This window comes from Gambusia affinis, linkage group LG10 (genome assembly GCF_019740435.1).
Source record: "Gambusia affinis linkage group LG10, SWU_Gaff_1.0, whole genome shotgun sequence".
NCBI lineage: Eukaryota > Metazoa > Chordata > Actinopteri > Cyprinodontiformes > Poeciliidae > Gambusia > Gambusia affinis.
The window spans coordinates 14505900-14530256 of record NC_057877.1 but is presented as its reverse complement, the minus strand read 5'-3'; the positions used below and the strand labels follow the sequence as shown (position 1 = coordinate 14530256).

General features: G+C 38.2%; 2 protein-coding genes across 4 annotated transcripts in view; one reads left to right on the top strand and one right to left on the bottom strand.

The window, feature by feature from the left end:
• Positions 1-197, bottom strand: part of xpr1a (xenotropic and polytropic retrovirus receptor 1a) — a 67740-nt gene extending 67543 nt beyond the window's left edge. Inside the window, exon 1 of the mRNA XM_044129360.1 lies at positions 110-197. The gene's annotated coding sequence lies outside the window, so the exon portion shown is untranslated. The remainder of the gene's footprint in view (positions 1-109) is intronic.
• The window catches only part of acbd6 (acyl-CoA binding domain containing 6), a 32315-nt gene continuing 8128 nt past the window's right edge, over positions 171-24357 (top strand). The window contains exons 1-7 of one of the 3 annotated variants that reach the window (XM_044129363.1): positions 332-651; positions 1412-1476; positions 1689-1785; positions 4505-4581; positions 8560-8665; positions 12100-12189; positions 23957-24237. In XM_044129363.1, coding sequence (XP_043985298.1) covers positions 376-651; positions 1412-1476; positions 1689-1785; positions 4505-4581; positions 8560-8665; positions 12100-12189; positions 23957-24094 — 849 coding nt within the window. In that variant the 5' untranslated portion in view covers positions 332-375 and the 3' untranslated portion in view covers positions 24095-24237. Of the gene's footprint in view, positions 652-1411; positions 1477-1688; positions 1786-4504; positions 4582-8559; positions 8666-12099; positions 12190-23956; positions 24238-24357 lie in introns of those variants that run through there. The other 2 variants (XM_044129362.1, XM_044129364.1) reach the window with 2 other exon arrangements.

The window sequence follows — 24357 nt, the reverse complement described above, 5'->3', positions numbered from 1 at the left end:
AAAAACAAAACATCCCACGGGACGTTTTTTTTTTATTATATAAATTATATTATTTTTTTTAGATATTTTAGTTTAATTGTTACATTTTCTCTGATGTTAATTTTCTTACCAACTGAACGTTTCGAAGTGGAACCAGAACTATTCTCAGTAGCCGATAGTGAAACACCGGCGCCGTTTGATGACAGTACCAGAGACGGACCAACGACAGAAACAAATCCCTCTCTCATGGAATTTTGGCGGATTAAATGGGAAATTCTCGTTTAAATTGTTAATTGATTTGCAGTTTGTCACCGCCGTGCCTCTCTTGTTAACGTTTATCGCACGGGGGAAAAAACTGTCCCGGTTGTCTGAGACGGTTCGTTGTAAACAATAACAATGGCCTCTGGTTCGTCGTCCTCTCCCGACACTGCGACGGGCTCCGGTACGGATCCAGCCCGGCCCGATACGGGGGAGCCTCTTGGTGGAGCGGGCTCGGACTCTGATTCGGACCTGGGCTTGAGTAAATTTGACTGCAGCGCAGTGGGGGCGGGGGACCTGCTAGAGGGAGAGGAGCTGGAGCTGGAGTTTGAGTCTGCAGCCGACCGCGTGAAGGATCTGATACAGACAGCCAGCAGGGACCAGCTGCTCTACCTGTACGCCCGCTACAAACAGGTGTGTGGGTTAAACCAAACTGGATTTCAGTGGCATCGAAAGGTGTATGTTGGATGTAGATAGTGACGCCATGTGGCTTCAGGCAAAATGGCAAATGTTTGCTACAGTGTCTTGCATCTCCATTCAAACATATTTCAATTGTTTTCCCCTCCGTGAGGTTTTCGGATCTGTGAATACAAATATTTTTCCCCCGATGGGATAGGGATGGGACTCTTAGCTTCAGCAAACCTCCCATTAAGCACCAGCTTTGCATAAATACCAAAAATTAAAGCCGACGAGAGCAGAAGTTCCCAAAGTTAGGATCTTGACCCCAAGCGTGATTAGAAATATGTAAGCCTAAGGCATTGAGGTCTTCTTCAGGATTTAACCCAAATGCCAAAAGATGACAAGAATGCATATACTTTTTAAAAAATGTAGTTAAAGATTTAAAAACTGGAGTTGAAAATAAATTAAAACAATATGATGGCCATTACACATGCTGATTTAAAGAATCAGCATTGATCTTGTTCCTTCTGCTTCACAATCAAATGCTACTTTTCTGTTGGCTCACACAAAATCATAATCAAATACATAGCCATTTTTGGTTGTAACATAGAAAATGTGTAAAACCTCAAAGAGAATAATTCCTTTTGCAAAATGTAGTACATACCAGCAGTTTCCAACTTCTTTGGAGTTTTGTAGTAGAATATAATCCTACATGTTTTAGCTTACTTTTGTAGTTCATCAAATATTATACCAGCCAATTGTTTTCCTCTAACAGGTCAAAGTTGGAAAGTGCAATACATCAAAGCCTGGCTTCTTTGATTTTGAAGGACAACGGAAATGGTAAGTCAAGAACTCTCATTCTGTTGCAATTCAACAAGCGATGTTCAGTTCTTATGAAAAAATTCTGACAGCTAAAATCTTTTTCATTGGTCAGATATGTTGTAAAATTTTCTTTTACTTTGAGTCTTTCTTAAAACGGCCTTCTAATCCTAGATTTAGCATTTAAAATGGAGCGGTCCTGAATTGTGAGCAACACTGTATTATTATGACAGGCAAGCCTGGAAGCAGCTTGAAGACATGCAGCCGGAGCAGGCAATGCAAGAATACATTTCCCTTGTCAACGTGTTAGATCCCGAGGGCGCCACAAAGGTAAAAACACAACCACTTCTGAATATCCAGAGGTGATCATTTACAGTTTTCTGGATCCTGACATACCATGCAATAATTAAGACTCGTCAATGTTTCTGGATATATTTGATATTCTAAGAATAGAACCAATAATATGATGTGACGTTTACATTTTCAGTGTTTAGATCTCTGTGTGTTTAATATAACGCCTTTCTCTAAACCCTTCCGGGTCCTTCATCATTAACCTTGTTATGTGCAAAGCATATTGAGTGGTTGTAGTGTACCGTAGTTTCTCTGCCAGCAGATGTCACTGTCATATTGCAGTTTTTAGTTACCAAATTATTTTATACAGTACAGGCAGCATAAAAAATATAAGTTGAAATATGTTTGTTTTCTTTTGGCAGTAACTTTAAAAGAAATCAATGTAAGTAAAACTGATCTTACTTTGCCAGTCAGCTTGTATGTAGTTTTTCACTTCCCACTGCATGATGTGAGTTGACTGTCATGAGAGTTATGCTGCCATGGACACGTTGTCCTTTGAGACAGAAGAGTACATATCAAGTCTATGTTTTGCAAAAAGCACCTTTGTCTCTCATCACAGCCTCAAAATTTCAACATTGCTGGCAGTCGTTCCCTTTTCCTGTCCCTTGAGCAAAACTTTAGCATGTTTAAAAAACCCATGCTCTTATCCGTTGCTTTCTTCAGCTAATGGTGTTCATTATTTCCGGTTGAAGTAAAGTTTGGAGGTAGCATTGCTATGACCAACAGAACGTTCATTTATGTTGTTTAGCACAACCAAGAGCTGGATGACAATTTTTTGCTTCAAAATGTTATGAACTTTAAAACAAGTTCAATTCCAAGAACCAGTTATTGAGCCTTCCATGGTGGTTCTTTATACACTGGTGATTATTAGAAGTCAAAAAGAAAGCACAGCAGTTTGGTCCATAGTTGTTTGAATTTTACTTTAGTATGTGTTTCATCTATGCTTTGACTCAGTTTCAGATTACAGGTTTTGGTTGGTTTATTTATATTCTACAGTCAGTTACATGTGTCTATGTTGATCTGTAAGTTTTAACCATCTCTCACATGGAGAAACTGGAGGAATTTACCCTGAACTTTCCACAGTGTACACATTTTGTTTTGAGATAAAAATGTGAAAAAGTGAGAGACGTGTGCTTTGACACATAACTTGGGATGTAGAGGGTTCATTTTCTTTTAGATTCAAAACTACCTTTATTCAGGAACTTGCTACAGAAATACAGTAAAGGAAGCTAAAAATAATAAAAGTGTCAGTAGGAGAGGTTTCATGATCCTCTCCTTGCTGTAGAGGATTATGAAGCTGTGTGCATATATAGCAGATAGATGGAAATAAAAAAAAGAATGTTTCTGCCATTCACTGTATGTTTTTGAAAGTCTAAAATCATTACATGTTGGTTACACTTTGAAAATTGCGAAGAACAAAAAGAAAAGTGTACTTATGGCTGTCAACATTAGGAGTAAGTATAAAGTTGCAAATATTACAAGCAGTATATCTGACAAAAGAGCTAAGGTTGTTTTTCTTTCTTCTGAAAAGAAAGGAATAGTGGATTCGTCTCGCATGTTCTTTTTGACCTACTGTTGTGCTTAAGCTCCTTCTTTTTCTTTTTATCGTCCACTAGCACTCCGTGTCTGTGCCTCCAAATCATCTTTCCATTTTTAACCCCAGTGGCCTTTTTCTTTATGTCCCTCACTTTTATTCATTTCTTACTCTTTTATGTCCCTTTTTTTAATAGTATCACTGTCCACCACAATTGAAACCGTGTCACATTTCTCTTTAGCCATTCTCTGCAGAGAAAATACTTGCTGACTCGGCCTCACAGAGGACAACCCAGCAAAAGCTCCTACCACCCACGCCTCCAAAAAAGAAAAAGAACCTGATTGCATTAGTGTTAACAAAGCGTCATGGCATGGCTGGAGCTATTCTTTTGGAGGCACAGTTAAATGGTGTAAGTAGGAGTGCATAGACAGAGGAGCAGGGGAGAGAATAATAGCCACAATTTGACCTCTGTTCCCCTCTCAATTGTTAAGCAGACACTGGCTTTATATTACATTATAAGGTAGAGAAGCAGGGCCGGTGCATCAGCGCATATTCTGAGTTTCTGAAGTGAATTAGTTTGTCCCAAAAGTGCACGCATAGTTGTTTTGCTCCCTCTCTCCCCGTTCCCTGAAATCCGATTTGTGCTGCTTCTTTTGTGAGTCAAGGTTGGTCAGTGAAGAATAGTCTAGGTAATAAATTCTTTGCCCAACTGGATGTTCGATGGAATTAAATGAAAACGCAGATGATTAACAAGAGTCACAAACTGAGGCGCAGTGCACGTTATCATGTTTGCATTCATTTTGGCTCTTATTTATTGGAAATGAGGTCAGACTGACAATACAAGGCAGTTTCTGAGTATTTACAAAATTACATACAGAATGTGGAATGCACAGACTGTTAGAGAGTGGGTATATGTGGAGGCCTTCATGGTGAATAGAGATGTCTGACTCTTTGTGTTGAGTCAATACAAAGCAGTTAGGCCAAAACCTCTGCTCAAAGAGGGAGGAGACTTTGACAGGTGGTCAGCACAAATGGTTGTGCTTGAGACAAGCCATCACTGCACTGTAAACTGGTAACTGTCGCTTAGGCCTGTGTGTTGAATACTAGATTTCACTGAAAACTGACTCAAAGCTGGATTCAGATTTTTCTGTGTCATTCTTACAGCAACGACGAGGAGCAGAAAGAAGAACAGGTTTCGGAGGAGCAGCAGTCAGCTCTTTATACCAGGAGGAGATGATAAGGTATTTAAATCAGAGGCAACACATACACGTTGAGATGCACCAATTTAGCTGTGTTAAAATGCAATACGCCTAAGCACTTATTGTTGTCATCACTCCTGATTGTGGGGGATGTTTCTAAATAAAAAAGACTCCAACTTAGCTATTTTTGCTTTCAGTTTTTAATAATAAAGTCAGAAGAAGCATAGAGATGTAATTTAAGAGGAAGCCACATTTTCCAACCTATGATACCATGCGTAAATGCTGCAAGTCAAGGACTTGATGCAAGCAGATGAGATAGAAATCTTTTAATTAAACAATTAATTGAGCTCACTGTACTGTTTGATAACTAGGATCAATTGGAATGTATGTGTGATTGAATTGAAAGGATTTTAAAGGATTTAATGTATGGATATACCTATGAATAAAACAGAGAATTTACTCACATGTCGCCTCTGTTAATATTGTATGTAATTAATTACCCCCTCTGACAGCAAGGCAGTTCATATAGTCTCATATATTATCTTTCTTAAAGAGAAACTGCAAATTGGAAAACTGGAGACCAGAAACCAGGCTCAAAACTCTTTGATCATACACCCAAATCTGCTTGTTTATTCTAATATGCAAAGTAAATATGTGTTCATCACATAGAGATCTGTACTGCCTTGTGTGTAAGTATTTCATTGATACTTGTGGAGCTGGATCCCTGTTTTAAATCCCAGGTCAACTTAGTGATCTTGGCATTGTTAACCACTAGACTTGATGCTGTATTTGATTATATTCAACAGACGGTAACTGCAGTCGCAGGTCTGGAAATGTCACGCAGTTCTGATTTATGTTAATGAAAGCCATTCTCCATTTACTCCTGCCTGGCAGACTCACTGAAGCTTGGAAACCCCCATCTTCATTTCAATGCAAAAAGAGCTTTTTGGAGATGAAAATGAGATGTGTGAATAGTGCAGGTTTCCTACTAAATGGCTGTACATGATTAGTATGCCTATTTTCTGTAAGAAGCGCCTGGAATCTTCCCCTTTTTTTTAATTACACAATTACACAGGCAGGGTTATGGAGATGCACCGAGTACTGCAGAGCGAGGTTGCTACAGACGGCTTCCCAGGGCGATGTTCCCCTGGTGATATCCAGTCACAGCAAAGACTCATGGGGAACCCATCAGGATGACATTAACATGACACAAACACACCTGAGCAGACAGTCACACACTTCATGCTGTATGTCCATGTGATTATCATCCAAAGTCATGCATAACATCCCAGATGTGATGAACTCACTGCTCTGCTGCTCTTCAATTTCCTCTTTCCCACACATAAACAACCTTCATATTAAACAGCTGAACACCTGTTAACCAGGCTGATTTAATTGCTCTGCTCACTCAACCTCCACCCATGTGTGTGCGGAACGTTTGTAGATGAAAACGGGATTGATTAGCAACCGCTGAGCTGATCGGAGAGTTCAAATGCTGCATTTGCAATTTGCCAACCACCTGCAAGATGGCTTCTGATAAAAGCGAGCTCTTTGCTGGAAGCCAAACCTTTGTTATTTCAGTTCTCATTGTTTCAGGTGCTTCTATCGAAGCTCAGGTCTTTCGAGGGAGCAAGATGAGAGATTGTGTGAGTGTACGTGTGCCTTTGATGGATTATGTGGCCGTATTGCTGATCACTAAAACTCAGGCCAGGTAGATGAGTATTTTTTTTTTTACCAGTGTGACCAGTTTGGCCTGATGGATGAAGGACATATTTGCCAGTACACCACACTGGACATACACACATGTGTGAGCACATAATGTTCCCACACATGCACATCCTATATACACAAACAGTAAAAACCTTGGCGCTGCCGTGATGACGGAGCAGCCTGTGACCTTCCCAGCATGCTTTACACTGTTGTGGATGTCATGTTGTTTTTAAGGCCCACATTAATCATTTGTTTGAATATGGCCTGTTGCTTTGCGTCTGTGTATACGGATTCCTTTGTTCTATTGTGCTAAAAGTTGTTGCCCTAATAATTGTTTGTGTGCGTGTGTGCCTTCATTTGTAAAATAATTTTAATGATTGTTTATAACCCCAGAGCTCCCTGCTGTGTATATGTGTGTGCGTTCATGGTCGTCATTCATATGTACGTGTCATGCCAGCCCCGTCTCACCATCAACTAAAGACGGATGACTCGGCCTATTGATTAGTTGCCGGGGGAGACGGATGGTGGCCACGCATCAGGCAAGCTTTGGGGTCATGATGGCCATCAGACAAGGAAGTGGGCGTGGTCCACCAGAGGGCTTCATGAATAAACATAGCTGCAGTAATCAGGAGTATGTAAATGAATGTGCTGATACATAACCCTCCTCTGATAAAAGCGTGATGAGTTATTCATCATTCACCATGAGCAGATGAAAAAGAGTGAGTGATGACTAAAGAGAGATGATGTAACTGAGAAACTGAAGGAAAAGAAGTGTGGATTACTAAAAAACAAAAGAAGGAACCACTGAGAAAACTCTCTTTGTATCTGTTTTTCTCTTATAGGGAAAGGTAACATACTTAAATGTTAAATTTCAAGTTTAATCTCCCCTCAGTGTGGTGTTAAACTGATCTGAGCTACTCAACATTTTTTCGTTTTTGTTTTTCGGTACTGTCGTCTTTTACCTAAATAAGCATAAAAATTATAGTTTTTGCTAAATTCCTCAGGCTTTGAAAGCTATACTTTAGGTCTTGTGTAATTTTCTCAAACAAATGTGTGTGTGTGTGTGTGTGTGTGTGTGTGTGGGCGTGCGTGTGCGTGTGTGTGTGTGTACATACAGTTGTCTGGAATAAACTGCACTATGCAGAAGTGCTTGGTTAATCTTAGCATTTTTACTATATTTTGATTTGACTCTGATATTTTGACTATAATTTTAGTTCAAGTCGAGTAGATCATGTTTAGAAAACAACTTGCAGAAAAGAGCTGTTCTGCTCCCTGAACATCATTTAACTCAATCACTATTGTTTCAGCTGCTTTCTTTTATGTTGTTTTGTTATTTTTTGAGCAATACCCGTCTCATTTCCTACCATAAACAAACTTCTTTATTAAAAAGTCATTTAAAATCAAAATCTGCTAAGAGTATGAATAACTTCAGGCTTAACTGTGTCATTCAGTTGTGCTAAAAAATGTGCTAAATCTTTGTTTAGCCTTCATGGAGTGTAAGTGTGGCTCAAGCTAGCTTGGCTCTCAGGAGTTTTCCATGCCCAAGCACCGCAGGAAGACAACTTGAGGAACTATGGGATTTGTGTTGACTGAGTGACTCTGTAGGAGCAGTAGGAGTGTCAAATATGCAGGTTTTCTTTCAGACAATAGAGCACTGAATTCAATTAATTTGAATGGCTTGGGTGGGTAAGAGGGAGTGGAAAGCGTAAAGCTCTAAATGAGATTTTGCACCCCTCCTTCTTACCCAACATCTCTCCCACCTTCACCACACCCCCAAAGCACTCCTTCCTGTCCCCAGTGCAACAAGGTGATTAGAGACGGAGAGATATAATTAGAGGTGGGATGGTGTCGCTGCGCGTGCCTCTGTCCCTTGGGGATGTGGCATGTGTGTCTGCCACTGTGATATCAGATGGTTCAGTATCATATGTTGATGGTGTTAAATTTCTGATGATCTAAACCTGATGTCATTACTACTTACGTATGTTTGGATGACGTACAAACCAGGAAGGAAGTTTAAGTTCACTGACTGGCAAAGGACATATATGATGGAGAGTATTTTGAGCAGGGAAATAACTTTGATGTTGATGGTTTTCACAAATGCATTTCTTGCGAGCTGTAAGCAAACAAAAACAATATATGAGAAAAAAAAAATCTGTATCAAAACTTGAGTTGCACAGGGATTTACCCACTAATCTACAAAGACTTTGTGACAATAAATTATGTTCTTATTTTCCTGTTTTGTTTAAAAAAATAAAAATAAAAAAATAAAAAATTACAACATAACTAATTTTCCTCCTGTCTTGTTCTCAGGGAAGAGGACAAGAACATCTTTGATTACTGCAGAGAAAATAACATCGAGCACATCAGGAATGCCATCAGCACGCAGAAACTGGATGTCAATACCAAAGACGAAGAGGTGCAGTTTCAAAAAAAAGCATGTAAAGGCTGACGTGGTTTCCATGTGAGAGTTGCTTTAAGTAGACCCGCTCCAACAAATAATTACTTATTATTAGATTGCTATTTCTATACATTTGTCCTGCTGAGGTCTCTTTCACCAATAGTTTGCATATACAGCATTGGAAAAAAAATTAAGATACCACTTAAAATGATCAGTTTTTCTGATTTTACTTTACTTTAGGTATATGTTTGAGTAAAATGAATGTTGTTCTTTTATTCTATGAACTACTGACAACATGTCTCCAAAACTCCAAGCAAAAATTTAGTATTTATTTGCAGAAAAGGAGAAATGGTCAAAATAATAAAAAAAGATGCAGTGTTTGCAGATGTCAAACAATGCAAAGAAAGCAAGTTCATAATCATTTAGGAACAATACTAATGTTTTAACTCAGGAAGAGTTCAGAAATCACTATTTGGTGGAATAACTGAGGTTTTCAATGGGGTTCAGTGCAGTGGTCTCTTACGTTTTTCCAGAGTTGTACGTATGTGTTCACAGTCAGTGACTTTGCTTGGACCTGCTGTAAAGATACATATGACCTGTTGATGAGTGGCAGACAATGCAGCTCCATCTTAGTTTATACATGGAGGTTTCTGTACTCACTCAGACGTAAGGGCCAATAGTTAGGGCTGAAATTTCTAAAACTGCAGAAACTGCCACTGCGATGATCAGGTGTTTCCTGGATGGATCGTGAAATCCATCCGTCTGCTTTTGATTCATTATCAGACGAGCCAATTGGCCCCCTGCCCTTTCTTCAATCACCGCCACTCTTCACAATAAACAGGCATTCATCCACTGAGCTCACAGTCAAAGGCCAGATGGTTGAGCCATCTCTGCTGAAAAGGCTTGACTAGCCACAACTGTTGTGTTCTTCTAATTCTTTGTTGTTCTGCCCACTAGACAGCAGAGGGCAGTAGTGACGTTTCAGCTAAAAGAAAAAAGTGTTAAGTGCAGGTTAAAAGAAAGGGGCTCTGTCTCACCATTTGTTTTATGAGTGTGGATCAGAAGTATCACCTCAGCTCAGTTCTTGAATGTTAATGTTAAAGTTTGTGGTATATTTTCAGCACATGTAAACAAATGACTTAACTTTGTCTTTAATCTAAAAAGGGTTTGTAGTTATCAATTTGCTGCTGTGTGTCCTGTATCTGTCAGTGAAGCAAAAGCAGTGGAATGATGATTAAAACAGTTAAAAATAATCCTGTAAGAAAACAGCAAAACACCTAACAGGACATTAAAAAAAGACTTTACTTTCTCAAAGTATTATGATGACTTAATATAGAATAGAAATAGAGTTATGCAATGCTGCCCCTCCCCCACTTGTTGCTATGCACTGGCAGTCAGTTAAGTTTTAAAAAAAGAAGCTGCTGGGCTTAGAAAGACGTAATCGATCGTTTGGTAGTTAAAAGGAGCACCACTAATCAGGCTTTTTAAGGTGCCGCTGATTTAGTTGACAAGCTGTTTTAAAGTAATTAGATTATATAAAAACATTTTTATTAAGATGATAACCATAAAAACATGTTGTTTTTACTTATTGTCATCAAACAATTGCAATCTTAAACCACCCCTTGGCAAATTCATGCAAGTAAAATGCCAGAGTTGTCAAAGAAAGGTTGTAATGTACATACCTTTGAAACTAGATGTCAATGTTTCAATGACAGGAAGATTCAAAATAAGTTTTCACATCTGGCTTGCACAACAAGTGTTTATGAATGTGTAATTATTGTCTTTTCTGATGTTAAAACCTTTGCCAGCTTTATTATCTGCTAATTTTCTGGTTAAGATGTGTTTCTTTTTTTTTTTTTTTGGAACATGTCCAACTCTTTACATTAAGATAAATAAGTTTTCCTTACTTAATCAGACAGTGCTAAAAAAATACCCTCTCTGTGGTCTGAAGAGCACTAATTTAGCCATGATTTAGTGCGATCTATTGTACCAGTTCAGTCTTCTACATGATTTAATTAGGGTTTTATCACTGCTGGACCTGAGAGCCATCATATTTCTGAGTTTGTCTTCTCCTGTTTGAACCATGAAGCTCTGATGTGCAGTGAAAATGCATGCAGCACCCTGCAGCAGAGCACCTTACAGAGAGAGTGAGAGAACGCAACATCGGTATTCTGACCTGACTTATAAGTAGCCATTTTAACATGCAGCCTTGGTGATCAATATGATTTAAGCAACAGAATTGGACTTGCAGAGTTTGCTTTACCTAATTGATCTCATTGAAAAATGAGCTCTTGAAGTTTTATTAGAACAAGAATCTTAGACCCAAGGAAAAGGCTTTGGGATAGTGTATGTGTAAGAAGTGCTCTTTAGTGAATGTGTGCTTGATTCTGCAGTTTGTCTTGTAGCTTTTAACCAATTCTTCTCCACATAAACCAAGATACAGCTCCTCAAAAAAGCGTTCATGACCCTCATACTTCTTCACATTTTACCACAAACATTTGTGTCTTTTATTTAAAGTCTATGTGATGAGTCCATACAAAGTAGTGCATGAATCTGAAGGAGAAAAGCATTGGTTTTTAGAAAACATTTTAACAAAAGTCTCTAAAGTGTAGCATGCACGCACATGTATTCAGCTCTTTTAATCATTTATTTCTACTAAAAATTATGTTCAACTAACTGCCTTCAAACTTTTGTAATTAGTAAATGGAGTCCACATGTTTGTAAATGAATCTCAGTCAAAGCTCTGCTAGACAGCTGTTCAGTGAAGGGCTCAGAGGCTTGTTAGAGAACATTAGTGAACAAACAGCTTAATCCTGAACAAAAAACACCTCCAACAGGCCAGGGACATGGTTGTGGGCAAAGAGAAGGAGCCACGAGGCCCCCCGTAGCTTTGAAAGAACAGCATAGCCCTGCAGCTCACGTGGACGAATATGCTAATAGAACAGCTATTAATTGTGCACTCCACAAATCTTGCCTTTAACTAAGAGTGGCACAGAAACAAACTATGGTTGGAAAGAACCTTTAAGAAAGAAGGCTGTCTGTAAGTTATCTCATCTCAGAGATGAGATGAAATATTTCGGCCTCCATTCAACTAAAATGAAGATTAAGACTAATAACCTGCACATACACCCCAGCCAAAGTCCAAGCCTAAATCTTGACATTGGTGTTCAGAAACCTTCCCTTCAAATTGAGGTAATTTGCAAAGAAGATTGGACAAAACATTTCAGTCTCTAGATGTCCATAAGTGGTGGAGGATTGGCCCACCGGACTCACAGATGTAAATACAATAACAGTGATTCCACAAGTATTGATTCATGAGCTGTGGATCTAAGTACAGGCTATACTTGTCAAATTATTATTTGTAAAAACACTTGAATATTAGTCATCTTTATTCCGCTTCAGAATTATGCAGCTCTTCTAGTTTTTGTGATTTGTGTGCTTGTTTTTGGCAGGGTCGGGCTCTCCTGCACTGGGCCTGTGACAGAGGGCACAAGGAGCTGGTGTCTGTCTTACTGCAGCACAAAGCTGACATCAATAGTCAGGTAAGCAGAAAACCTTTCTCTATAGTTATAGAGTTTTTCAACACCTACATAGTACATAAACAAAAAAAAACAAAAAAACATTTAGCCCATAAGCATACTCAAGAGTTTTAGTCAGCTGTTATGAATATAGCTCTTAGACTCAGTGCTGTATTTGTTTCATAATACAAAAGACAATGTAAATTTAATTTTAATTAATTTCCCTTTCCCACAACCCCTTCAAGTGAGTAGTTTTCACTGCATTGAGACGTTTAAAAGGACTGTAAAATATGCTAATAGTAGTAAGTAACATTATCAAAAATAAATTGTCTTATTGTATCCAATATGCCCTGAAAAACCAGCAGTGTAGTATTTTTCCTATGCCCTAATGTATAACTACTAGAAAGTTAATTAAATGACAACAGGGTAGATTCCTTCTTTGTGTTGTTTTTCTGTAAAGAGGATTTTTACCTCCCAGATATCTGAAAATACCAACTCAGTGGCCACTTATGCATTATTGCTGATTGAATGCGTAATAAGTTTACTTCACTCTGGCTTGACATAGACCGCTCTACGTTCGAATGTACATTAGGATCTCTGCTTTTTCTAAAGAAAGCAAAACCCTAATTCTGTCTGCAGCCAGCTGCAAATAACCTCTGTTTTTACCCCAATTTGCAAAAATTCAGCTTTTTTTTTTTACCTGGAAAATGGATAACAACTTTCTAAATTCCAGTGACAAAGAAAGATCCAAACTAAATAACTCAATGTGGAATTGTTTTTCTGTTCTTTTTCTAAGGATCTTGTTAAATATAAAGCTTTTTGGAGTGTTTAGTTACTTCCGTTTAATCTAATAAAGCTATTTCTTATGTATATGGAGGAAATTTTTCCAAATGCCAGGGAAGATGGGGAAAGTTGTGAGAGACTTTTCTTTTATGGAGGAGAGCTCTTTTTTCTTTTTTTTTTTTTTTGCATCTGCTCAGGTAAAGTACGAGCAACCTGTGAAATCTCCAGTGTCCCCATCAGCCATCCCTTTTGTCTCTCCATCCCTTTCAGAAGGTCACCTTTAATTCACTTTGTTCCACACATAAATCCCTCAGGGCTTTAGCAGACACTGTTAGCTGGTAGCTAGCCTGGTGTTTAGACTCTCAGAGGTTTAGCAGCATCCAGCGGGCTTTAGCTTAGGCAGTAAGCTGGCTCAGCTGCACATCCGAGAAATTATTCCTCTTCCCCCTGCCCACCGCCGTGGCACGGGGCGGCTCACCGGGCTGCTCGCTGAGGTTTTAACTGTGAGGACAAATCAATTGGAAGTAATCAGGCAAATTGTTTTTACGTTGCACAACCCACATAATCAGGACATTTCACAAATGACTTTCTCTTTTGTGGTCATGTGTGGCCCCTTTTGTTTGTGAATGCTCCCAGCGAGGGGGTGGACATAAGAGTGGAATAAGTACAAAGCAATTCACTCATGATTTACAACCGCACCAAGATGGTTCAAGCACAGCTGGACCTGTGTGAAAACAGAGGCTTTTTTTTTCTCTTTTCAAAACGTAACACATTCACAGTAATTTATTTCTGATTAATGTGAACATTGGCTGATATTAGCGCCTCGCATTGTGTCAACTTTGAGTGAAAATACGACAGTATCACAATACTTTCATGAAAAAGTTAAAGCAGAAAATGTTGTACATTTTAGAATTGTTTTTATTTAAGCAACATACCTGCCTTTCCTATTATGGTATGGCATTGATTATTACTGTGATAAAAATATATGCACTTTATCTGTAGTTACTTTTTATAGGAGGAGTTCCCGGTAATTTAGCTGTAGGCTTCAAGTGCTAGTTGCACAGAATATTACCTATTTTTGCTTTTTGTTTCTCTTTAAAGAGTAAGACTTAGAAAGAAAATTAGGACCTCTGCAATATGTCACAGGGCATGTTGAGCGCGTCAACCTTCCAGACCACTCAGGTCTTCTGGTTCAAGTCAACTCTGCAGCCCCACAGTCAGATCCAAACTTGATGAAACAGCATTCAGGTTTTCTTCTCCTCTAATCTGGAATAAACTTTGGAAAACTGAGTTTGTTTATTGTTTAAAAGTCCATTTGTTTAAAGCTTCCTTTGATTAACAACTGGACCATCATAAATTGTAGTTTGTTTTTCAACCTGTCATTGCTCTCCTCTGTTTTGCCACTGCAAATGTCATGTTTCGCTTGTTTGCTGTTTTATCAACTTTTTAATTATGTAAAGTACTTTAAATTGCTTTGTGGCTGAAATGTGCTAAAGAATAAAATTATCTTTCCTTGCCTACTTAGTCAGGAAATTTGCTCTAGCTGGAGAGCAGTGAAGTGCTTGACACCACATTTTAATTTTAATGATCCTATGGAGAGTTTTTTCTAACTGTCCATTCATGGAAAACTTCAGGAGTTTTTTCTTAAAGAAGTGAGATTTCATAGGAAATCAAAGCACTGATCTGTTCATAAATTCAGGTCATTGGGAACTTTCCACCTGTCGCTCTCTCAGGTGTCTGAGGAACTGTTCAGCGGAGGAGACTGAATATTAAAAAAAAAATTATTTCCACTTGAGTTACTGGGGACAGATTTATGTGGTGGCAGAGAGCAAACTACAATCAGCTAAATCATATCACTCTGTCAAGATGCCAATTATCTCACTACGTATAGCTTACTAAACAATACACTTCTAATTAGAACATGTTTGAGCATCTTCTACTTTGAAAGGAGCCAAAATAAACCAAAGGACATGGGGAAGACAAAAAAAATGTAATAAAGGCTTTTACAAATGTGTCCTTTTCTCCCCCAAAGCCTCTGACATGAAACAAAGACACTTTATGGTTGTACATGTCCATGAGAGAAACAGAGGAATGATGGGCTTGTTTTCGGGCTATTAAAGCATCCAGTAATCTCCCTTGACCTCTACCAACTGCTGAGCAACCAGTAAATAAAGATCAAACATGATTTATGCTTAATTTGTTGATTAAAACAGGGAGGGGGGCTTAAGAGTTAAAACAAAAAGTATTATTATTTGCTTGGCAGAGAAGGAAAATCGTTGGAAAGTAATCAACTAATTGTTTTAGCGAATTGTTCCCAAACCCTGGTAACCTGCATTAAGAGCTCGTTTGATAGTTAATCCAGGATCAAGGGACCACAATAGGTAGCTGCGTGAGTTTGAATACGCAGATCACAGATCTGCCACCTGCCAGCTGTAGAGCTGGCTCTGGTGTTTGTACGGTGCATTAAACCTCGCCATGTTCCTGCTGCTAAAAGTGGGGCAGGCTTCACCAACTGTGGGGTACAGAGGCAGTAAAACCTTAATTCACAAAACGCTGTAAACTGAAGTTTAAATGATTGACCTGTTGTTCAGGCCAGAGTACATAATAATGAAGAGTAGAGTGTAAATATCCAGCATGCCTTCAATTTAAAGCAACAGGGGAAGCTTGATCCACACAGCAAAAAGATTATAAATAATTAAGATTTTTTAAGTTTGGTGTTCGTATGGTTATTTTCAAACCATCCAGCTGCAGTTTTTGCAGGTATTATTGAAATACGCTTAGATAAACAAAAAATCCTTAAAACTCTCCTGAGTAATGTGTGTAGAAACCTTTAAGTAACAGTGGTTGCATTGTAGATTTGACTGCATGGTGGTGAGACCTGGTCCACCTCTGTTCACAGGTCCAGTTTTTTTTTACTTTATATTTGTTAATCTGAATGGTGATGATGGCAAGTTTTGATTAGTTTGTTCTTTTTATAGACATTTTTACGCATATTTCTCAGGGGTGCCAGTAAATGTAGTGCAACCTTTGTGTTTTTGTGCTTCATTCATTTTAGCACAAACTGCTAAAAACAAGTGTTGTGTTCTTAATTGTCTCAACAAAGCTGTTTACTTGTAGCTCTCTTGAAGTTATTGTAGAGGCTCTTTGATTTTGGCAGTAATGCCATTGGTTTAAGCTTAGGTAAATGAGAGGACATTCTCAAACAGGTGGTGTGGTGGTTTCAGTTATGGTCAGTTATATAAATAGGTTACTAACTACAGGTTGATCTAAATGAGAAATATCTAAACTAGAGCAGATCTAAAAACATAATAATCATATTTTCTCTTTCTTGTGAGATAATGTTATCTATCTATCTATCTGGATATGTATATATATATATATATATATATATATATATATATATGTATATATATATATATATATATATACATATATATATATATATGTATATATATATATATATATATATATATATATATATATATATATATGTGTGTGTGTGTGTGTGTGTATGTTTACTGCTCCAGGCAGTAAACATAAAAATCTAATTGTAATGGTCAAATTGAATATTCAAGAATGTCAAGATTATATTGTTATCCTCCAAAAGAGCTGTAAGGCTTGCCCATGATAGAGGCATATTTACAGCCAGCTATATTTATTATTTACTTTTTAATGTAATCTTTATTTACCAAGAAGACATGTGTGTCTTCAACTAGAGAAACTACACAGACAAAAATTTTACTAACTCTGCTTGATGGGTAGCTTTTTATTAAACTGAACAACCATGTATAAATATACATCTTGATGTAGAGGAAAAGATGCTGCTGTGTCTCTGAAGGATTAAAAAAATCAAGCAAACAAAACTACTCAGATGATTGCAAAAAATAGAGTAATTTGGGTAAAAAGCTGTTCTGTGCATCAATAAAACCTGAAAGTAGAACAGTAAACAATTTTCCTTGAGAACAAACTTCAAATTCAGTTCGAAAATACATTATTAACCCCAAATGTAGATTAAATGTTGCTGTAACTTACATTATAAAGGTCTCTTCTGAGAATTGCTGTAGATGCTAATGGCTGAGGGCCAGAAGGATCTCCTGTAGCAGTCAGTACTACAGCAGCTCCGAGGAAACGCCTGATGGCAGAAGACATTATACTCTCTACAACAAATTTGTAGAAGATGTGCAACATCTTGCTGGGTTTAACAAAATAATAGGACTCCTTGGGTAAGGTATGGTTTAGGTCTAAAGGATATTTAATGGGACATGTTTGTTTTTAGGGTAAGATTACTGATATATGTGTTATAATTACATTTGGACTGAGATATTTAGTTATATAAATATAATGGTCAAAGGTGAAGGTAAGAAGCTTGGGAATGCTTTCTGTCAGTGGAGAGTCTCCACAACACAAGTGTGTGTGAGTTCGCTCTGCTGGTGGTCATTCCTGTCCAGGTGCAGTAATCCCAAATTTATGCTCACTCTCACGCACACGTTCACTCTCTGTCTCTCACACATGCACTGCTTTTGTTTTCCAGTTGGAAATCCCAACCTCTCTTCTAACCTTACCATCAAGCCTTAGGGTTACTATGGAGATATGCATTTGAAGATATCGCATGCCAATTAAAATGAAATGGGGTTAAAAAGGCCCTTCTTTGGGTGCTTTGGGTCGGTGATGCTGCAGGTGATAACAATGGCCAAAAATGGTCAAATGAAGACATTCACAATGCGTGAGTTAGTCTGTGATTACAGAGAGGCTGTGTGACAGAGAGTGGGGATTAGGCTGACAAAGAGGATAGACAGGTGAGAGACAGGTTAACCCAACAGGAACACAATGCCAGGAAGGAAGGAAATATTAAGGATTGGAGGGGGCTGATGGGAAGAAAAGGCAGCGCTGGTGTTAAGCACATGTCTGTGTGTCACATGCTTCTACTCAACTTGTTCCGGCTTTTTTTTTTTTTTTGCATTTTGCATGACTCTGTTTCTCCTCTCCTCATAACTCTGCCCTGCCCCCGCGCCCCGGTTCCCTTCAGTCCAACCCTCCCTGCCTTTGCTCCTGCTTTGTATTAAAACAACATGATCCATGAGGCGGGGAGAGCGACTCGCAGCACCGCTAATTCTAATTAATCCAGCGTGGTGGCTCGGCCACTGCAGGCCCCAAGCACTCTCAGTCTATCAGATAGAAATTCATAACTTAATTGAGGTCAGAGCCTCAAGCCGAACGAACAAAAGTCTCCAGCCAGGACCAGCTAGATCAATAGTAATAAATATCAGTGGCCTTCAGTTAGTGGCTGGTGAATACACAACAAATCTCATGCACACAGTTTGCACTTGAACCCTTTACAGAAATGTGGACAGTTTTATTGTTTGTGTGTGTGTGTGTGTCAAATAGGTCTTTCAAGACTTTTATCATTGCATTTTCAAATCTCTGTATATCAATATTTTTTGGCAAACGAATAAAAAAGAAGCAATGTGGCTGTAAGGTGTTGGATCACAGCACACTGCATAAAGCCCTGGTCCAAAACTTTGCTCTAGTGTTGGAAGACTGCCCTCCTTTTAACGTTTCCTCATTTGACATTTTCAATAGTGGAGAATACTGTCCTGAATCTTCTAATTCAGTACAATTCAGTCTATTTCTCTAAGGCTAATTCATAACAAATCTCCATTAAGGGCATTTTGCAAAGCCAACTGATCAAATTGTTATCCATTTAAATAGAATTCAAATTGGTCAGAATTCAGTCCAGCCCTATAGTTAAGTTCTGATTAATTTACCTTGAGTCCAGTTCAATCCAAATTACAACACAGTAGGATTCAGTTTATCAAAATCTCTGCAGCAAGAGACTGGATCCTTGAGAAATGAGAAGTTACACAAGACGAAGTTGACAAGTCAAAATAACTGTTTACTGATGAACTGGAATCCTCCTAATATAATCTTCCAGTTGGGCTTAAACAATTTCATCAAAATTGGGTATTTCTGTGGGACCTTCCATTCTGACATATTGTAGAAATGGAAAAACCTTTAGAAATTTTAGAAGATTTAAACTTTGTTCACCAATAGCTGCCCAGAGATTCTCAGCCCTTAGTTTTGTTGCCCGAAGATAACCATACATTCATTGAAAACAAATCAGAAGCTAATGTGTAAACCATTACAGATTTAACTCTTCATAGTGGTTCCCAATAATCCAAGTTAAAGATGTTAAAGCACTGATAGAACTGATATTGTTGGATTCAGAATAAACCATTGTGCAGTTTTGCAAGATGTTGTGACAAAAGCTGAGCAACTTGAGCACATTCTCCTTCAGCCCAATGGCACAATAACCAACCAAGACGCCGCCGACATTCTCATTATTAGATGTGGATGTTGGATCCAATATACCTGAAATGGTATCTAATTTGTGAGGATACCATTTGAGGTGTTAAGTCATATTTCTCCAGTTAAATTAAGTGATATAGATCTAAAACGGGTACGTTGTAAGTTGATCAGTATTAAGTAAATTCCATTTTGATGTTTAAGAAAAAACTAAGAAGTTTTTTTCCCTCTAACTTTTTTATAGATCTTGTGTGCAGATGAGCTGTTCAGGTAAAGCTCAGGCTGTTTCTTGGCAAACAGGGATGACCTAATCCTCTCATCTGTGTCTTCTTCTCTGCTATCAACTGTTTGTGTGATAAAATCGGCCAACACACACCTTGTTGGCTGATTGAAATTCTACGGCAGAGACATTATTACACATTTGTATCCCTCCCCTTTCCCAGCACTGCCTCCTGTAACTAATGGCTCAGTCAGCCCAGTCATAACAAATATCCAGCAAGATTCGTCATAATTGTGTGTGTGCATGTGTGTTTGTGTGTGAGTAATTGTGCATCCCATCGTCTTGAATGTAAAGGGTCATCAAGAGAGGAAAGGCAGGAAGGTGGGAACTTAAGCAGCTGAAAGCTTCTGAAAATTTACATGAAAATGAGGTGTAAAATAAAAGTGATGGAAAAATACCAAGACAATATTGGTAAATATTTCATGATCTCTATTCTCACATTTGCCATTTTAAGTTAGGTAACTGGAAAAGTTAAGTTGCTGTTTAGGTTTCTGTTTTCTTTATGCATTTTCTCTATATTGCCTTAAAGAAATGATACATTATATAGCATTTTTACATGCCAATATATATACACACAATAATGTGATGGATCCATAGAAAGGCAAAGAAAATCCACAACAGCACATTTAGATGCAGACTAAGCAGATGTTGTTTATAAGCATTGCACTTCTACCCTATCTTTGCTGAAAGAGCCTGAAAGAGGCATTCTGCAGCCAGTTGTAATTGTACAAAACAGTAAATCAGAGAAATAAAACATAATTTATCAAACTTTATGTTCTAAACTGGGGGAAAAAAATCCACATCTCTCTCTGCTCACCTCAAGAATTTCTGGATTTGTGTCAACGTCTCAGGTCTACAACAGACCCCGATTGTTTGTGTACCAGAAGCCTACACAGAGAAAGGGGTGACATGGTTAATGAAGGGATTTTTATAGATGTTTTGTGCGCTCACTGGCTGGTAGGCAGCAAGTGATGCCAAGCGTCTCCTCTCCTGAAATGTTTAAAATGTCCCAGATAGAGAAAAATGGAAATTAGAAATTAGAGAATTACACAGAAGAGCCTTTGCAAAATACACCAGGTGGATGAAGTCATAAGAGAGAAATATTATTTCATATATACATATATATATATATTTTAAGTGTGTCCAATTCCAGGATGAAGTAATAAAAGAGGATAGGGCTGAGGATAGAGCCTCAGCCCTATCCTCCTCATCTTATTTGAAACATAATGATCCGTCCGTTGATCAGTTCACCACTCCTGTTTCCATCCGTCTGTCGTTTGTGTGTCAATCATGAGTTCAATCCTGAGTCATCACATCCATCGATTTATCCATACAACAATTTTTCCATTTATCCATCCTTCTAATTATCTATCCTTCCACCCAGGATAGATAATCCTATCTATCCATCCTCTTGTCAATTCTTTCCATCCATCCATTCATCCATCCATGTATGTATCCATCCATCAGTCTGTCCATCATCTGGAGGTTTAACTGTAAAGCTGGGCTTAAAAGAATTGAAATATCTGGAGAAGAATGGCATAATACTGACATGAAACAATGCGTTGTAGGCTCTGCTTTGGTTTTCATGGTGTCTTTGTCACATTTAAAAAAAATAATGCCTAGACTTTTAAGTTGCCAAACCAAAGGAATGTATCAATGTTTCTGAGATGGACACTATTGTATTGTTTATTGTGTACAATTTATTTTTGTTTGACACTCATAATATTTAAATTGCAAGATTTGTAATGGCATGATTTAGCTATTTTTGCTGTTCAAACTTTTTCTCCTGCACTTACATCCAAGTGAACATTATTAAATATTACACATAGTTATTATTTTTAGCCTTATATTTAGGTTTGTGAAACGCCATGAAAGATGGATTTATAGCTAAGGAGACTTGCAGATTCAAAGTGCAAAATATTACGCTCAATCTAAATCAATCTAAAATTTTTATTTTAAAAGGCTGCCTGCGTTCCTGCCAAGGCATTCATTTGAACACTAAGATTAGCTGATGCAAGAAGAGCAGTTTTGCTGCTTAGCAGCTATTCTGGTTTCCATGCAACATTGCTTGAGCTTAAGATGGTTCTTTTGGAGGAAGTAGGAATGAACACATACCTCTGTAAAAGTTCATACAACCACACAAAAGGCACAATATCCACCTCACACCGCCTTTGACATTTTATAAGTGACACTGTAAGCTGCTCTTATAGGATTCATATTTAGTACTTGGTGCACATTAGTCCAACTCGATGAAATGAGAAAGCTGTTGCCAAGCTGTGTTAAAAGCGCCTATCAGACACAGAAACAGTTATGAATCTATAATATGAGCACTCAGAAAAGAGCCAGCAACTTGACAGTAATAGTGCAGCCTAAAGAGCCATTCAAGCAGGTAACAGTCCTCTTTGCCATCATCAGCTGTTGTTTCTTTCTTATTGGCCACTCACTGGGCCTTGCCTACACTCAACTATTTGATTTCCATCGTTCTTAACCATCCACATAAATTGTCAGGCGCATTAAAGCTGTCCTCGACTGTTTCAGACAGAGAGAGGGGGCAGAGTGAGGGAGTGTGAGCTGGATTCAGACAGCCAGGGGAGGGGACAGGGCTGAGGAGAGAGAATAAACAAAGTAAGTGTTTTGCCTTCCATCAGTCTCCTGCAGTACTCAGCTTTATGAGTCCCTCTCTCCAAATGCCTCAGCCACAGCCCCCACTGCTGGCATTGATTTTCATATTACACTCTTTTATGTATTTATTTATTTCATATATTTCTTTTTAAACATCATCGATGAGCCGCAGGAGGACAGACGGGGCCTCTGGTGAGGTTAATTCTGAGCCTCAGCCCTATCCTCCTCTTTTGATGGCTTTAATGGAGGCTAAGGTGTCCCATGAGGATAAGCAAGCTCAGTGACATGGATTGGGAAGAGAATAATGTGGGGGAGAAGATGTGCATGAAGAAAAAAGAACGAGAAGCAAATTTGATGAAAACCCAGTTTCTTTTGTTTGGTGGGACAAGAAAGTCAAAATTTAATGACGTGTTCAAGATATTTCAATAAACCTGACCTAGATAAAGCATTGCTATTGTCCTAGACTGGCAGGGTTTTTACAGGGACGCATTTCCATCAAGAAAAGACAAACGAAAAGTATCCAAAACATCCAACAGATTATTGGTTTGTTGCGTATTTTTCTTTTTTTCTTTTTTCAGTGGTTTGAATCAGAGGGGGCAGGGTGAAGTTCCAGGCAAGTGAAGGACACTTCCTAGACATGTGAAGGGCAGGGAGTTTGGTGTCAGGCTAATCTGGCCGTGGGTGGCAGCGCTCACATAATGAATGGTTAAACTCACCTCTTCCTGCACACAGACAGATGCCTAAATCTGATTACAGCTGGCCCCAGATCCTTTTAAGAGGGGGCCTTTTCAAACACTCACCAGCAGGATAACTGCACACAAATACAAAGGGCAAATTCATGTGCAAGACTATGTCTAACCTACTTTCAGAAGCGCATTGATAAAGACTTTTTGTTTTTGATATGATGGCTTCTGTATTTATAGGCCAACACCTTATTATAGTTAATAAAAGCTTAGCCATATAGATGTCAGAATTTTTTTCCGAACCTGATATCCAGCAAGATAATAATAATATGTAACTTCACATGGAATTTCTTTAGGTTAAGAAAGCTGCTATAATGTCTGGAGCACCTGAAACATGCCAGTCTTTATTCTTTACACTGGAAGATATTTTCTGTCAACTACAATCTTTAATATGACTATGATTTGCTCCTGCCTGCAAGGATTTTATATAGAACATACTGAACACCTTTAGCAGGTGAGTTATAAGTTTTGATATGACTTATTGATGGTTTGGCTTGTAACATCTTTCAATGCCATTATCTAAAAATTGTTCTACTGCCTAATAAACTATATATATATATATATATATATATATATATATATATATATATATATATATATATATATATATATATATATATATATATATATATATATATATATATAGATAGCTACATTTGATGTAAGATGCATGAATGTTTTAAAAACAGTATCTTTAAAAACTCGATGCCACGCACAAACAGTGTATTTTAATGCACACATAGTCTGAATTTTGATTTTGGCTCTGTAGTAGCTGGTCCAGATTTACTTATGATGCCGTACAGGAGTATCCTCTCTTCCATCCTGATCTGCATTCGGCTTTCTGATTAATGGCACCTACTCGTCATAACCCTATCTCTTGGAATCTGCATACCAATGATCCCAGTCCCCTATTGATTCCCCCTCATCCAACCCACACACACACATTCATCCTCCCTCCCCCCAACCACTGTCATTATAAAAGTCAGCAGCTGCTGCATGCATTGATCATAAATCATAATTGCTTGTTCATTTTTCCCTACTTGTTTAATGTTGCTGTCAGGGACAGCAGGAGGAGAAAAGGAGGAGGCGGGAAGGGAAGAGAGGAAGAAAAGCCCAAAGAAAGTTTACTGCGACACAGAAAAATGAGTTAAGAAAAGAGAGCTACAGGAAAAATCACTACAGTAAGACAAGTATGTAAGCCCATTCCACCTTGGTAGTTAGTTCCTAGAAAAACAAACTAAATTATTTTTGGTTGGTTTTGCAAAACGCGCCGTCAACAGAATCTATGTACTTTATCTCTGGACATCATGATGTCTTCTTCTTGAGAGGCTACAGGTTTAGTGAATTGTAATATTTATGCTCTAAATTAGTTCAGATAATTCAGTTACAGTGAATTTCAGCAAGTTGAATAATTTGGGCAGTATTTCAATTTTCTGACAGTATGTTGTAAGCATCAACATT